General features: G+C 40.7%; 1 protein-coding gene across 2 annotated transcripts; it reads left to right on the top strand.

Annotated features, from left to right (window-relative positions):
• Positions 1-1,014: 1,014 nt before the first annotated feature.
• On the top strand, positions 1,015-11,877 carry LOC137781550 (solute carrier family 45 member 4-like). Of its 2 annotated transcripts, none has more exons than XM_068570379.1 (13): positions 1,015-1,149; positions 2,190-3,164; positions 5,527-5,715; positions 5,799-5,978; positions 6,182-6,876; positions 7,086-7,226; positions 7,323-7,574; positions 7,767-7,886; positions 8,311-8,410; positions 8,592-8,672; positions 8,811-8,941; positions 9,124-9,192; positions 9,458-11,877. In XM_068570379.1, exons 2-13 carry the CDS (start codon positions 2,948-2,950, stop codon positions 9,755-9,757), a joined length of 2,475 nt encoding a protein of 824 aa, XP_068426480.1. In that variant the 5' UTR covers positions 1,015-1,149; positions 2,190-2,947; the 3' UTR covers positions 9,758-11,877. The 2 variants fall into 2 exon arrangements, with proteins under 2 accessions (XP_068426480.1, XP_068426478.1); XM_068570377.1 differs by having other exon boundaries at positions 7,083-7,226.
• The last annotated feature ends 698 nt before the right edge of the window (positions 11,878-12,575 follow it).

Genomic DNA, 12,575 nt, shown 5'->3' with positions numbered 1-12,575 from the left:
TCCTGAATTTTCTATTTTTACTTATTTTAATTCTTAGATTGATATCAAGTTCTAGTAAACGGTTCATCAATGTAATAACATTGTACTGAAGCCACCTATGTCTGGTTCTGCAAATAGTTCTGCATGTTTATAAAAATATGAAAACATTCTCCAAAGTCTTGATTTTACATTTGAGCCATGAGGGTTGAAAAAAAAAGACTGCAACCATTAAGTTGATAAATACTCAATTATCTAAATGTTAAATATAATGCTTCTTTTCAAACTTTTAATACATTACATTACTGTTTGATCCCTATTGACTACAGTTTTTTTTTATAGTCGCTTTGGTACATTTCTCAAATAATCCTTAATTTGCAAAACAGTGTGTAAATGTGATAAATAATACACAGTAGCACCTGGGTTTGAATCTTTTCCAGGGTAACGATTAACAATAATGTGGATTGGATAACTGATTTTAATGAACAGCGATGTGTTCACTAAAGCAGAGACCTCTCTGCTCTGGTGAGCAGCTCCACACCCCGACAACAGATGGCATGGCAGAACAGGACGTCCCGGGACATGTTGGTTCAAGATTAATTTCCACCTCCCAATTGATTACTGCCAAATCCTTAGTTTATCCAAAATATTATGAGGGACAAAATGTGTGCACGTCCAGGATAGTCAGGTCCAGGACATGAACGACTTAATCAAATTTGATCAACAATTGATAACGTTTGAAACAGCAGCCACTTCATATACCGATGTGCATGGATGTGTCGCAGCATTGGTCATGATAATGATAACTTGTTTGTATGATGTGCAGTGCACAAGTGACTTGTTGATTCGGAAGTTGAACAAGAAGTTGTGAGAATTCCCATTCTGATGAGTAAAAATGTGGCAACACGCCTGGAAGACTCGGACAGCGCGTGGGAGTGAAAACACCATCAGTGTGACTCCCTGACTGAGCTGAGGTGAGGAGCTTGATGACGCAATCTGCGTCGTCTGACGACCGCGCCTCGCTTTGTTACTGTGGAAACCCGTGAGATTGATGAGTGCGGTGCACCAAGTGGTCACTCAGTTAGCCGCATTGCTAATTTAGCTCCTCCAAACCCACCATTGGCATAACGTGGAGCCACTTCCTGACTTCCCCTCAGCGGAGTAAACCCGTCGGTATGTTACATCTTTCTGTCTCTTCCTGTCTCCGCGTGCATCACTCATGTGTGTAACATATTAGCCAGCCTAGCTCGCTGTGTGACGTTAGCAGAGTGACGTCGCTAACTGTAGCCACGTGCACCGTCCTCACGCGCGACACAATAAATAACTATGCCAAACGTTAGTAGTTGATTAGCTACGTAGGCTGGGGAAGAGCTCGCGAGGTAGGTGGTTCAGGTAAGTCGTGTCCGCGAGACCATTAGCAGAGCTGCCCTCGAGCTAAACATGTCGAAACCCCGACAGTCATCCAGCCACCGCGCGTCCATGTAGGCATCACTCCGGTGCACCTCCACTCAGGTGAGTGTTACCTGCTGTGGACTTCTCGCTGTGCCGTTGGCTGCCTGTGAAACCACCGCAACGGGAGCGTGTTGTGTCCGTGGGAGGCTTTTTATTTGAACGATGTTTATTCTCTTGAAACATGAACTCATACGTGAGCTAACTTCGGTTTGGAATACCCGAAACAGGTTGAAAGTTATTGAGTCAAAATGTGTGTGAGAGAAAAGTTGGAATTAACAATACTATCGAAATGTTAACAATTAAGCAACTGCGGATGTGTCGCTTTCATCTAATGCGGGTTTGGTCATGATGAGCCAACCTTTATCGTAATCTCAGATCGTCAATGTGTTGCAACATTGCTTTGTCCTTTGTTCCTTTATTCTGTTATGATGGCTATTGGGTCATGCAACTTTTCATAGACAGAACGTTATAAAAAACTTATAAGTGTTGAGTCTTAATTGACTGCCATTGAACTTCATTGGGACAGGGCAGCATTTCTCTGATGTCAAGAGGACTTTTGTTTCCCATTTTGTGACCCAAATGAAACATTTTAACACACTGGAGCTTTAGTACTTGACATTATCTGTAGGTATCAGTAGATTATGAACACAAATTTAAAAAAATACTTCAAAAATAAGTAAAGACTGAGATTGTTAACACCAAGGCAATGCGACCCTGTGCAATATTTTGCTTACTATTTAACTGGTGTCTGTTTTCTGCAGGTTGCTGTGTCCCTCAGTGGGTCTTTGCCAATAAGTTTCCACATGCTTTGCACCTGAGGTGCCAGGAAGTGTGCTGACATGCACAGACAGACTTCTGCAGAGCAACACTAACTTTACACAATCCCCAAACTGCTTGCACTCAACCTCCAACACATACTGAGCAGCCACAGTGAACAAATTAATAGACATATTCTAACCCTTCACACAGCTTACCACAAACAAAGCTACTGGATCCCACAACTCTCATATTGCCCCCCTCCCCCTCCCCGCCCCTTTCCCACCTCCTCTCCCCCTCTGTGATCCTCCCCTCTACATACCTCCGGAGCTACACATAACTTTTCTGCTCTTCCTGAATTTAAGCAACAGCGAAGCACACAAGCGCTCCACCACTGAGCTCCTGAGCTGTACACCTGGTGACAACAAATAAATATGATGGCCATGTGATGCATTATCTGGAATATATATTTTACCACATACTTTTTGGATGTAGTAATCTCATTCATGTTGTTTCCTTACTTCTCAATTATTTGCAATTGGCTTGAATTCACAATGTTGACCAGTAGAGAAGCTCCCTGATTCTTTTTTTCTGGATATCTTAGGCTTCTCTCACACAGTGAGTGATCAAGACCCTGGACATTACACGTCTTATCATCATATCATAACATTGTTGCATACATATATAGGAAATCGTAGCATTAAGTATTATACACTAATACAAACCAACCATCAAACAAAAATAAACCCATTAGCAGACTGTAATGGGAGGAGAAGCAGAGAAGAGGGAGGCTTTTGGCCTTTCGGAGAGGAGGAAATCCAAGGAAGAAGCAGAAGAAAGCGAGAAGGAATTGGAAGGAGAAGGCAGGGGTATGCAGGTCCCTCTGCATCGCTGGGTAATGCACGGGGCGGTGATGTTTGGACGCGAGTTCTGCTACGCCATGGAAACCGCTCTGGTGACGCCAGTGCTGCTGCAGATCGGTGAGGAGACGCAATACAATCACATACATACAGACAGACGCACACTCACACTTTTCTCGCTTAAACAGATGTTCTTGTGATGTCACTCAGATATCCACAATTCAGCAATACTGGATGCATTGGAATTTGCTCTTTATGTGTTACCAGAAACATGCTTGCACCCAGCCGTGGTAGGTTTGGGACACAGACAGTTGCAGAACAACCTTTACATAACAAACACAGCACATTCTGTTTACCCCACCAGCTATTGATATATCTGTTGCAGTGTTCACCTGGTTAGTGTCAGAAAATTGGCTGACTCGCAGTGTCAACACTGTGGAATTTGACTGTCATTAGCCAGACAGGCTCTATTGATTTCTCTGTCTTCACCACTGTGCCATGTAACCCGTCTGCCCAGCAGTAGCCAACCAGGGGCTATGTAGTCAAATGTGAGGTTTGCCATCATAGCAGAAATGGAACAAAGGCATTTTCCCCAGGCTCGGTATGACAAGAATGTCTAACATGGCACATTTCAGTCTCTCTGTTTTGCTACATATTCACAATGTTGTAAGAAAGATAATGTTTTAAAAACTTTTAAAAAAACAACTAATTTTCAGTGTTTTTTGAGAGCATTTTACTAGAGTGGAAAATGAGTTTGCAGAATGACACAATAAAATATATTAATGAAACGCAATCGACACCCATTGACTGACAGAAAAGGCGGCACTCCGATCAAAATAAGCTCAAGTGTGACTGAGCTGTTAGCCGCTGCAAAGTACTATGTCTTTACAAAAGGTAACTCGAGGAGGGTTTTTTTTTAGCTTTGCCTCTTGTTTTCACACTTTGTTACTCAAAACACAATGTCTGTCTTTGAAGTCTAAAACAACATATTTAAAACATCTCTGCCCATATTAAACATTTGCAGACATTTTAATTATTTGGAACCTGTACTGTTTGCACCAGTGTTAACCATCTAGCAGTCTTCTTCTTCCTTGCCTTTGATGGAGCATTGCTGCAAACTAGTTTATTCATACCATCTGTCGATCCGTACAATAATACAAAACCACTGTCTGGGATTTGTATTGCATCACTTGCCTGAGCATGTGCTTACTCCTTGTGCATTCACATCTGTGCATGTATGAGACAAAGACAACTGCTTCATAGTGCTACTCAAGGTCAAAAACTACACAGGGTACAAGTCAAGTCTTGTTGGAGTCCCATTTACAAGATAAAGAGAGAAAGAGTGAGTAGCAATCTGGACGAAGAAAAAAAACAGACAGAAGGCAAAAAATTCCAACGGCGATAAATCATCTGCTGGTTTGTGGACTTAAGGGAGAGGGAATGCAGGAGCAGAGCAAGGCAGCGTGGGTAACGTCTTGTTCCTATGAGAACCAATCAGATCACACAGCCAGCTGACTGAATTTGAGTACATCATGTTTTGACACAGAAACCACTTCTTTATAAGGGGTGGAAAATCTTGATTTTGTCATTGAGCAGAGACAGTTGTTTTTTATTATAGCTGAGAACTGACAGCTGTGCATTGTCTGTCAAATATATATTTGGGCCAAAACAGTAAAACAAATAAAACAACTTTGATACTGAGCTACAGTATAGGGATGAGTGTTTTTAGATTTCAGTAAGACAAGCTGCTTCAGAGCGGCACTAGTGGTTCTTCAGCTATGCATGCAGAGCTGTCATGTGCTATGCTTTCATAAGCAATGGAACGTGGGAAAACTTGAGTTGGTTGACTTATTGATCAGTTGTGTAGCAAGTTGGTGGGACCAAAGAAAGCTTCATAAATGAGTCATTCATTTCAAAGTACATTGGAGCTCACATGTCAGTTCTTCCGTCAGTAGTTAGTCAGTGAAAGATCAGATTTAACATAACACAAGTAAATCAAAATAAATATTTTACAGAGCGCAACATCATACACAATAGTGCAGTGTAAAGGCTTATCAGAAAGATGAACAGGAAAGGCTAACCATATCAGATGTAGCAAAGCATTTTTTGTGCTGAATGCTGTCCAAACAAAAACACGACTAATCAAGTGTTGAAGCTTTTCTGCATGTGACATGTATTAACATTCCGGTTTAACTGTGCAACGTCTTTTATTTCATTGAGCTGTCATTGTTTAAGAAATACTGGATTTCAAAGGGAATACTATTGTGAAACTACAGACAATTTAGCAAAATACAGTACGTTGTGTTAAAAATGTAGCTTATTATCCAACCATGTGGTCAACTTTAATAAGACAGGTCACATGTGAGCTAAAGCAATATTCTTTCCCTAAATTCAAATTAAAAAATCTGCCATCACCTAGTCCAAGAATAGTACACATTGACTGTTTAAGTCTGGAACCATTTTGTTTGTGTGCACTTTCTAGGTCTTCCTGAGCAATATTACAGTTTAACGTGGTTCCTCAGTCCTATCCTGGGTCTCCTCTTGACACCGGTGATCGGCTCAGCCAGTGACCGATGTACTCTACGGTGGGGCCGGAGAAGACCATTCATTCTGGCCCTGTGTGTCGGTGTGCTGCTGGGAGTGGCGCTGTTCTTAAATGGATCATTAATAGGTGAGCAGATGGTTTCAAAGGAGATCAACACTTTACTGTTACTGTTTAACCCCATCTGTGTCTATTCTGTGGTGTTCTGCTAGGCCTTTCCGTTGGCGACAGTCCCAGCAGCCAGCCAATTGGCATCGTCCTTACTGTCATAGGTGTGGTGGTGCTGGACTTCAGTGCGGATGCCTCTGAGGGACCAATCAGAGCTTACCTTCTTGATGTTGCTGACACTGACGTGCAAGATATGGCCTTGAATATTCATGCCTTCTCTGCTGGTAAGACTACATGCATGCATGGACACACATACACACACACACAGTCCACATTGACCTTTTTAAATCGCGTGCACACATGTATTGAACAAATGATTTTCAGAATGTGATTCAAAAATGTTTCAGACACATAGGCAGTTGAGATTCATAGGCTTCTTATACTTTTCCACTGACTTGTGCATCTGTGTCTATACCTGTCTCCCCAGGGCTCGGCGGAGCAGTGGGCTACATGCTAGGTGGTCTTGACTGGACTGGCACAGCTCTGGGCCAAGCATTTAAATCCCAGGAACAGGTCCTCTTCTTGTTCGCAGGCGTCATCTTCATTATCTCAGTCACACTGCATATGTTTAGTATCCCTGAGCAACATTTTGCTCCATCCAACCGGCTTAGAGATACGGCAAGTGGGGACTCTATCAGCCAGTTGTCTTTCCGGCCTGTTGGCCGCACGCCACCTCTACTTGATGTGATTGCAGAGGAGGACGCTTCAGCTCGAGCCCCGTCCAGAGAGGACAACGAATCAGATCCTGAGGAAGGAGAAATTGACTTCTTTGCCGTGGATCGTGTACGGAGTAAAAGCGATTCAGTGTTAGCCATGCCAGATGCAACAATCAAATTGGATTCTGACCTCGACCCAGACGCACAATTTTTCGTGCCACAGTTGCAGCACTTTCTACCAGAGGGAGAGCTAGAAGATGTTTTCAAGTCATCAAACCACAGTATTGGGTCCTCATCTCCTTGTGGAGGACAGCCCGCCCTTTCTGATGGGATGCGGGTTTTAGAGCATATAAATCCAGACTGGCCTGTGCTCACGGGTCCAACAAACAGCCCACCTTCTCCCCAGACCAGTTCTGATTTAGAGGGCTCTCTTCTGAAAACCCGGGTGAAATCAGCTGTTATGATGGCAAGTTTTATTTGTGTTAACTTGCTTTGCCAGGACAGAAATTTTATCAATGCAATTTTACAAATAATTTAAAATGTGATAATTTTCTCTGTTCTTTAATAGGCAATTACTTATTAGAGACATAACTTCTTTACTGTGTTTCAGATGTTTTGAGTTTTCCTTTCTGCCTTTTTAATATGTACGTCTGTGCCCGTCTCATTTCCCAGCAGGCCAAGGCTGTCAATGGTGTCGATGCTGCCTTGTCCTCTTCTGACCACTGCAATGCCATGAAAGGCCATTTATCCACTATGTTGACAAGCCGCCCCTCCAACATTTCACCACGACCACACCCACACACCTTCTACCGACAGGTACAAATCGATGTTCCTTGTTTTTAAATTGTTTTTTGTAATAGTAATTTAGCAAATATGAAAAAGTTGATGTTGGTCTTTTTTCTTCTTCTATAGCCCTCCTTCACTTTCTCCTACTACGGCCGAGTGGGATCGCAGCGCTTTCGACTGCGAAAAACATTACTATGGACTAGCCCTCGGCCAATTACCAGCTCCTGCAGTCTGAATGACCTAAGTGAACTTCAGCGGCCTGCAGACAGGCGAGCGTTGCAGCTGTCAGCTAGCAGTCTGTCATCTGAGGGCTCTAGCAGTGAGGATGGACCAGACAAGGGTACAACTGTTCGACTGCTCTGGTTGTCCATGTTTAAGGTAAATTTCAAATTTATGTATTTTTTTCTTATTTTTTCTCCCATTTTCCTACCTCACTGCGTCCCATTTACAACATTTTAAGGTCTGCTGTGGCAGAAATAATAAACTAAACTAACTAATGGTTTATGTAGAAATTATTTTCCATGTTCACTTGTGACTCTTAATTCCTTTTGTCTTTTCTGTCCTTGGTAGATGCCAAGGCAGCTGTGGAGATTGTGTGTGTGTCACCTCCTCACGTGGTTCTCCATTATAGCCGAAGCTGTGTTTTACACTGATTTTATGGGACAAGTCATCTACCACGGAGACCCCACGGTTAATACACACTCATACACTTGTGTCACTTATTGTTTATAAATGGATTGACTTCATTGTATGTAGCATGGAGACCACACAGTAAGGAACACAGAGGTAGAAACCCAGCACAATTAATTCAAATTGTACCAAAATAGCCTTTAAAATTAAACCTTGTCATGCTGCAGAGATGTCCTTGCCTACATATTATATTCTACAGACTTAGGAAAACTACACTGTTTGGTACAGAAACCAATATAAGTCACTCAAATTCAATTAAAATTAAAAAGTAAATGATTTAAATATGCAATTGCATAAAATATCTTTTGCAAAAATTCTCAGTACTACTCCGCATGCAACACAGGCGTGTATGTCGAATATAAACACTACAATGTGTATTTGTCAAGTGTACTATTACATTGCTTAAATGTTCAACTTTTTTCAGGCTCCATCCAATTCCACAGAGCTACTTAACTATCACAGAGGCGTACAGATGGGCTGCTGGGGACTGGTGGTCTATGCTGCTACGGCTGCTGTCTGCTCTGGTAAAACACAAACATTGTTCCATTTCATTAGATTTCAAATGAAATCCCCTAACGGCTGTATTTATGTAGGGAACAAGCGGTCACTGATACAAGTCAACTTTTTACCTCCCTTTTCTAATCTGTTTAGCTACGCTTCTTCCAATAATTCAAATGTCTCTTTCTCCCTCTTTCCACCACTCAGCAATCCTTCAGAAGTACCTGGATAACTTTGATTTGAGCATTAAGATTGTCTACATTGTAGGAACGTTGGGATTCTCAATAGGTCAGTTGCCACAATACAATGAACAGCTGACAATCAAGTACTGGTGAAGTACTGCGGATTTGAGAGCAGTTGTCTAAATGGGTATGCAGAATGAAGTGAAATGTAGTGCATTTAAACCGCTTTCATCTCAAACTTTAGGAACCGCTGTCATGGCAATCTTCCCAAATGTTTACGTGGCCATGGTCATGATCAGTAGCATGGGCATCATCTCCATGAGTATCTCCTACTGTCCCTATGCATTACTTGGGCAGTACCATGAAATTAAAGAGGTATGTACACACATATGTCACATTGCTATGAATTGTCAGTAATTCTCTTGGTTTAAGCTGTGCTTAAGCTTTGTCAACAATATAGCTTTTAAACTTCCCCTAAAGGCCTTAAACACTACATCATGAAAACTTACAGACTAAGAACATATGCCATATGTCTTCTCTACTGTTCCTCTCCTCAGTACATTCACCACAGTCCAGCTAACACCAGAAGGGGTTTTGGTATTGACTGCGCCATCTTGTCCTGCCAGGTGAGCATTTATGCTTTTTCCCCATCAGGTTTAAACTTAAACTGACTTACAAGTAAGACGTAGCTTTTGGAGTTAGCAACATCCAAACAGGACACATTCTTCCATAGACACAGTGGTGTATGGTTTTACTTAAAGTAACATGTCCAAATGTGTGTAACATTTAGGTGCTTTCTGCTCTATGGGTAGTGATAAGAGTCTATGGAAAGCATGAGTGTCATTACAGTGTATACTATTATTCAATCATTCTATCCTGTTTCATTACCAGGTCTATATCAGCCAGATTCTGGTTGCATCGGCCCTTGGAGCTGTGGTAAAGGCAGTTGGCAGTGTGCGTGTCATTCCTGCAGTGGCCTCTGGAGGCTCCTTCCTTGGCTTCCTTACAGCCTCTTTCCTTGTTATTTATCCTGATGAGCCGCCCAGAAGCTCAGAGCAAAACCACGGCCTGTTGGGTATACCAAGAGATGCAGAACCAAATGGAGGAAGGACTAGTGACCAGAACTTGGCTCTGCTGAACCTCGCATATGGAGATATTTTAAAGAAGACAGAGAATCACTCTGTTGCCTGAGTCTATAAAGAATTGTGTAGGTTTCTTCACATAAGCATGTACCACAACATGTGTGGACTATACCAAATGTCTGTGCCTTTCTTAAGGTGGAAAGACGGCACACAGTTCTACATGAATCTCTTCTTCTTCCTATTTTATTGTTATTATCTTGTTATTTGTATTGCTACCTCAATCTGAAAACAAATAACTTTTTAGATGGCTTGATGGAGCCGTTAAAACACCAAAAGCCACGTGATAGTGACTTGGTGAGACTGTTCAAACTAATTTAGCTCGGACTACTGATAAACTACTGCGAAAACACAAATGGGAAGCACACAGAGCACTTTGTCTCACTCCTGAACAGTATTGTCACATTGATGCTGCAGAATGCCGTAATGCGTGACTTTTCTTCACAGAAGCTGCTCCAAAAATCTAAAATTGTGTACTTCTGCGTTGCATGTTGACTGAATGCAATTGTAAATTTTTGTTCCAGTCTCTTTATTTTATATTATATTGTTATTCTGTAAATGCCAGAAAGTTTCCAAACTAACTTCTACATTTGTTGCAGACACAACCAATTCCTACACTTCAAATGTTTGTCTGAACATGTTCTGTTACGTAGCAAGCTAGTGCGCAGTTAGAAGTGCCTTTTTTATTATGTTTTTTTTCTTGCCTGTGCAGAAACACCCATAAAAGGCCATATTCTCCTTTCATGCCATGATGCACAAGAAACGTTAAATCATAATGTAGTTAATTGAGCGAGACGCTGTGAAAAAGCATGTTTGGCACGGTGGTTCAGTCCGTGGACGGATCGGTTATCCATGTTGCTTTTTTTTTCTTCAAATTAACAACCAATTGCAATGCAAAGACTCTACCAATGAAGAAAGATTTTTGTCTTTCATTTCCTGTGAATTTACCCTGTAAATGTGTAAACATGTTCTCAAGATTGACCATAAGTGGTGTTGGGGTGGCATTTTGTTTGCTTTGTAATGGAAGTGTTTTAATATATACATTCAAAGTACAGTGGAAATGGGATACATGTATATCATGGCACATTTGTCATATACAGTCAATCAAAAGCTATAGCTGGGTAAAAAGGCTCCGTCATTGGAAAATGACATTACATTAGTTCAGTGTGCCGTGCTGATCCCTCGTCGGTCGTAAACTGTCTCGCTGTACAAAAAGGACCAATGAGAAGAGGAATAGCTCCCATACGGCCAGGCAACAGAGTGGAGGATTGTGTATATGCAAGATAATGTTTAGCATAGTCCGCCACACTTTAACGTATCTGCAGAGTACATTGTGTACTACTGTCTATTGGCACAGTCTCTCCTTTTTGGAGGTACAGCTTCAGGCACATCTTCACTCTTGAATATGAGAGAGAAGCACATCTATGCAAGGCCAACAACTGATCTATGCAAACTTCAAAATGCCTTTTGTCTGATGCACATTAAGTAAATGACTCTTAGGGAGAAACACTGGGCCTTAACCGTTCTTGTTCCTCTTAATATTATTGTCTCAGAGGTAACAGTTTGAATCCCGTGAAAACATTGCACAGATTTTGTTTCACAGCAATAAGGGGTTTACGTTTATGACTTTGCTGAGCGCAGTATGTCGATCCCACCAGTATGCATTGGAATCTTGTTCCCTGATAGCTATGCTATGCTTTTCCTCTCATGAGATCATGAGATGTCTTCTATGATATAATTGCTGACACAAGGGAACATTATAATTCTGTGAATCTTTGCATCAGATAATGAAGGGAACACTTTGAGAAAAATTGTGTGTGTGTGTGTGTGTGTGTTTGCACGCGCCATTGTGTTCTTTGAGAATTGTGGGCCGTTTTTTAAAATTTTTTATATAAAGCACCAGTTGAGGTTGGGCTACATGCTGCTGTTTAATTTTTGTTGAAAGACGTTCTTGCAACAGGCCCCTGGTTTATTGAAATTGTTTAGATTTTATATAAAAGTTCAGATTTTTATGATGATAATCTACTGGTGTGTTTTAAGTGATTTGGGGTTGTTTCTCATGCTGCACAGACTTTTGTACAATGTAAACAAGGTATTATTGTAGCAATTATTTGAAAAAAGAAAATGAATGCACCTTCACTTGTGTCTGTTTTTCATGATAATCACCCACACATGCCATTTCTATACTGTTATACTTAGCCCTTTACATTATTTTACAATAGTTACAGTTATTAAATTGATTATGGAGATGAAATTACTGAAATTGAAGCAATTTAGTTTACAAGTTATAAGTCAAGAAAGAACATTTGAAAAACTCAACAGCAAAGCTCTTATTTTTATTTGGGGAAATGTCCCTTTAAGAAATGAAGGGTTTGTTACTATGACTGCAGTTGGTTCATGGTTCAGGCTAATATTTTGACCTGTGACCATTCGTGCGTTCCGATACGCATACTTTTAATAGCAACAAGTATATTAACTCAAGATATTTAATTTACCACAAACTCATATTTCAATTGAGGAAACTTGTTTCAGCAAGTTGATCTAATGGAGCCTTTCCTTAATACCAAAATAAAGTTGCTCCAGACTCAGATTCAGAGTGAATTGATGTTATAAACTATAATGTGAAAATAATGTTAAGTAATAATTTCACTTTTTTTAAAAAATTGGAGTGGTTATTTTATATTTTGTGATGTCTGTCTAATTTTATTTTAATTCAAAAACAAAATGAGAAGCAAAACTTCTAAATTAAGACATATTAAGAAGTTAAGACCACCACCATCTTCAGGCTACTACGAATTATTACAACAGGATTGCCTTTACTGTAAAGCAAACATCCACGATAAAAATTAATGTATTTGTTATTTACACAA

Source organism: Clinocottus analis, unplaced genomic scaffold (genome assembly GCF_023055335.1).
Source record: "Clinocottus analis isolate CAN_PGR_092001 unplaced genomic scaffold, fCliAna1.0.p SCAF_9, whole genome shotgun sequence".
NCBI lineage: Eukaryota > Metazoa > Chordata > Actinopteri > Perciformes > Cottidae > Clinocottus > Clinocottus analis.
The sequence above is the reverse complement of the archived record's forward strand: the minus strand, read 5'-3'. Positions and strand labels throughout refer to the sequence as shown.

Excerpts from the sequence above, each read along its gene's own strand:
- LOC137781550 (XM_068570377.1), top strand. The coding sequence starts at position 2,948 with ATGGGAGGAGAAGCAGAGAAGAGGGAGGCTTTTGGCCTTTCGGAGAGG. Across the intron at positions 5,716-5,798 it reads CTTAAATGGATCATTAATAG|GCCTTTCCGTTGGCGACAGT; the intron begins GTGAGCAGATGG and ends GTGTTCTGCTAG. Across the intron at positions 7,227-7,322 it reads CACACACCTTCTACCGACAG|CCCTCCTTCACTTTCTCCTA; the intron begins GTACAAATCGAT and ends CTTCTTCTATAG.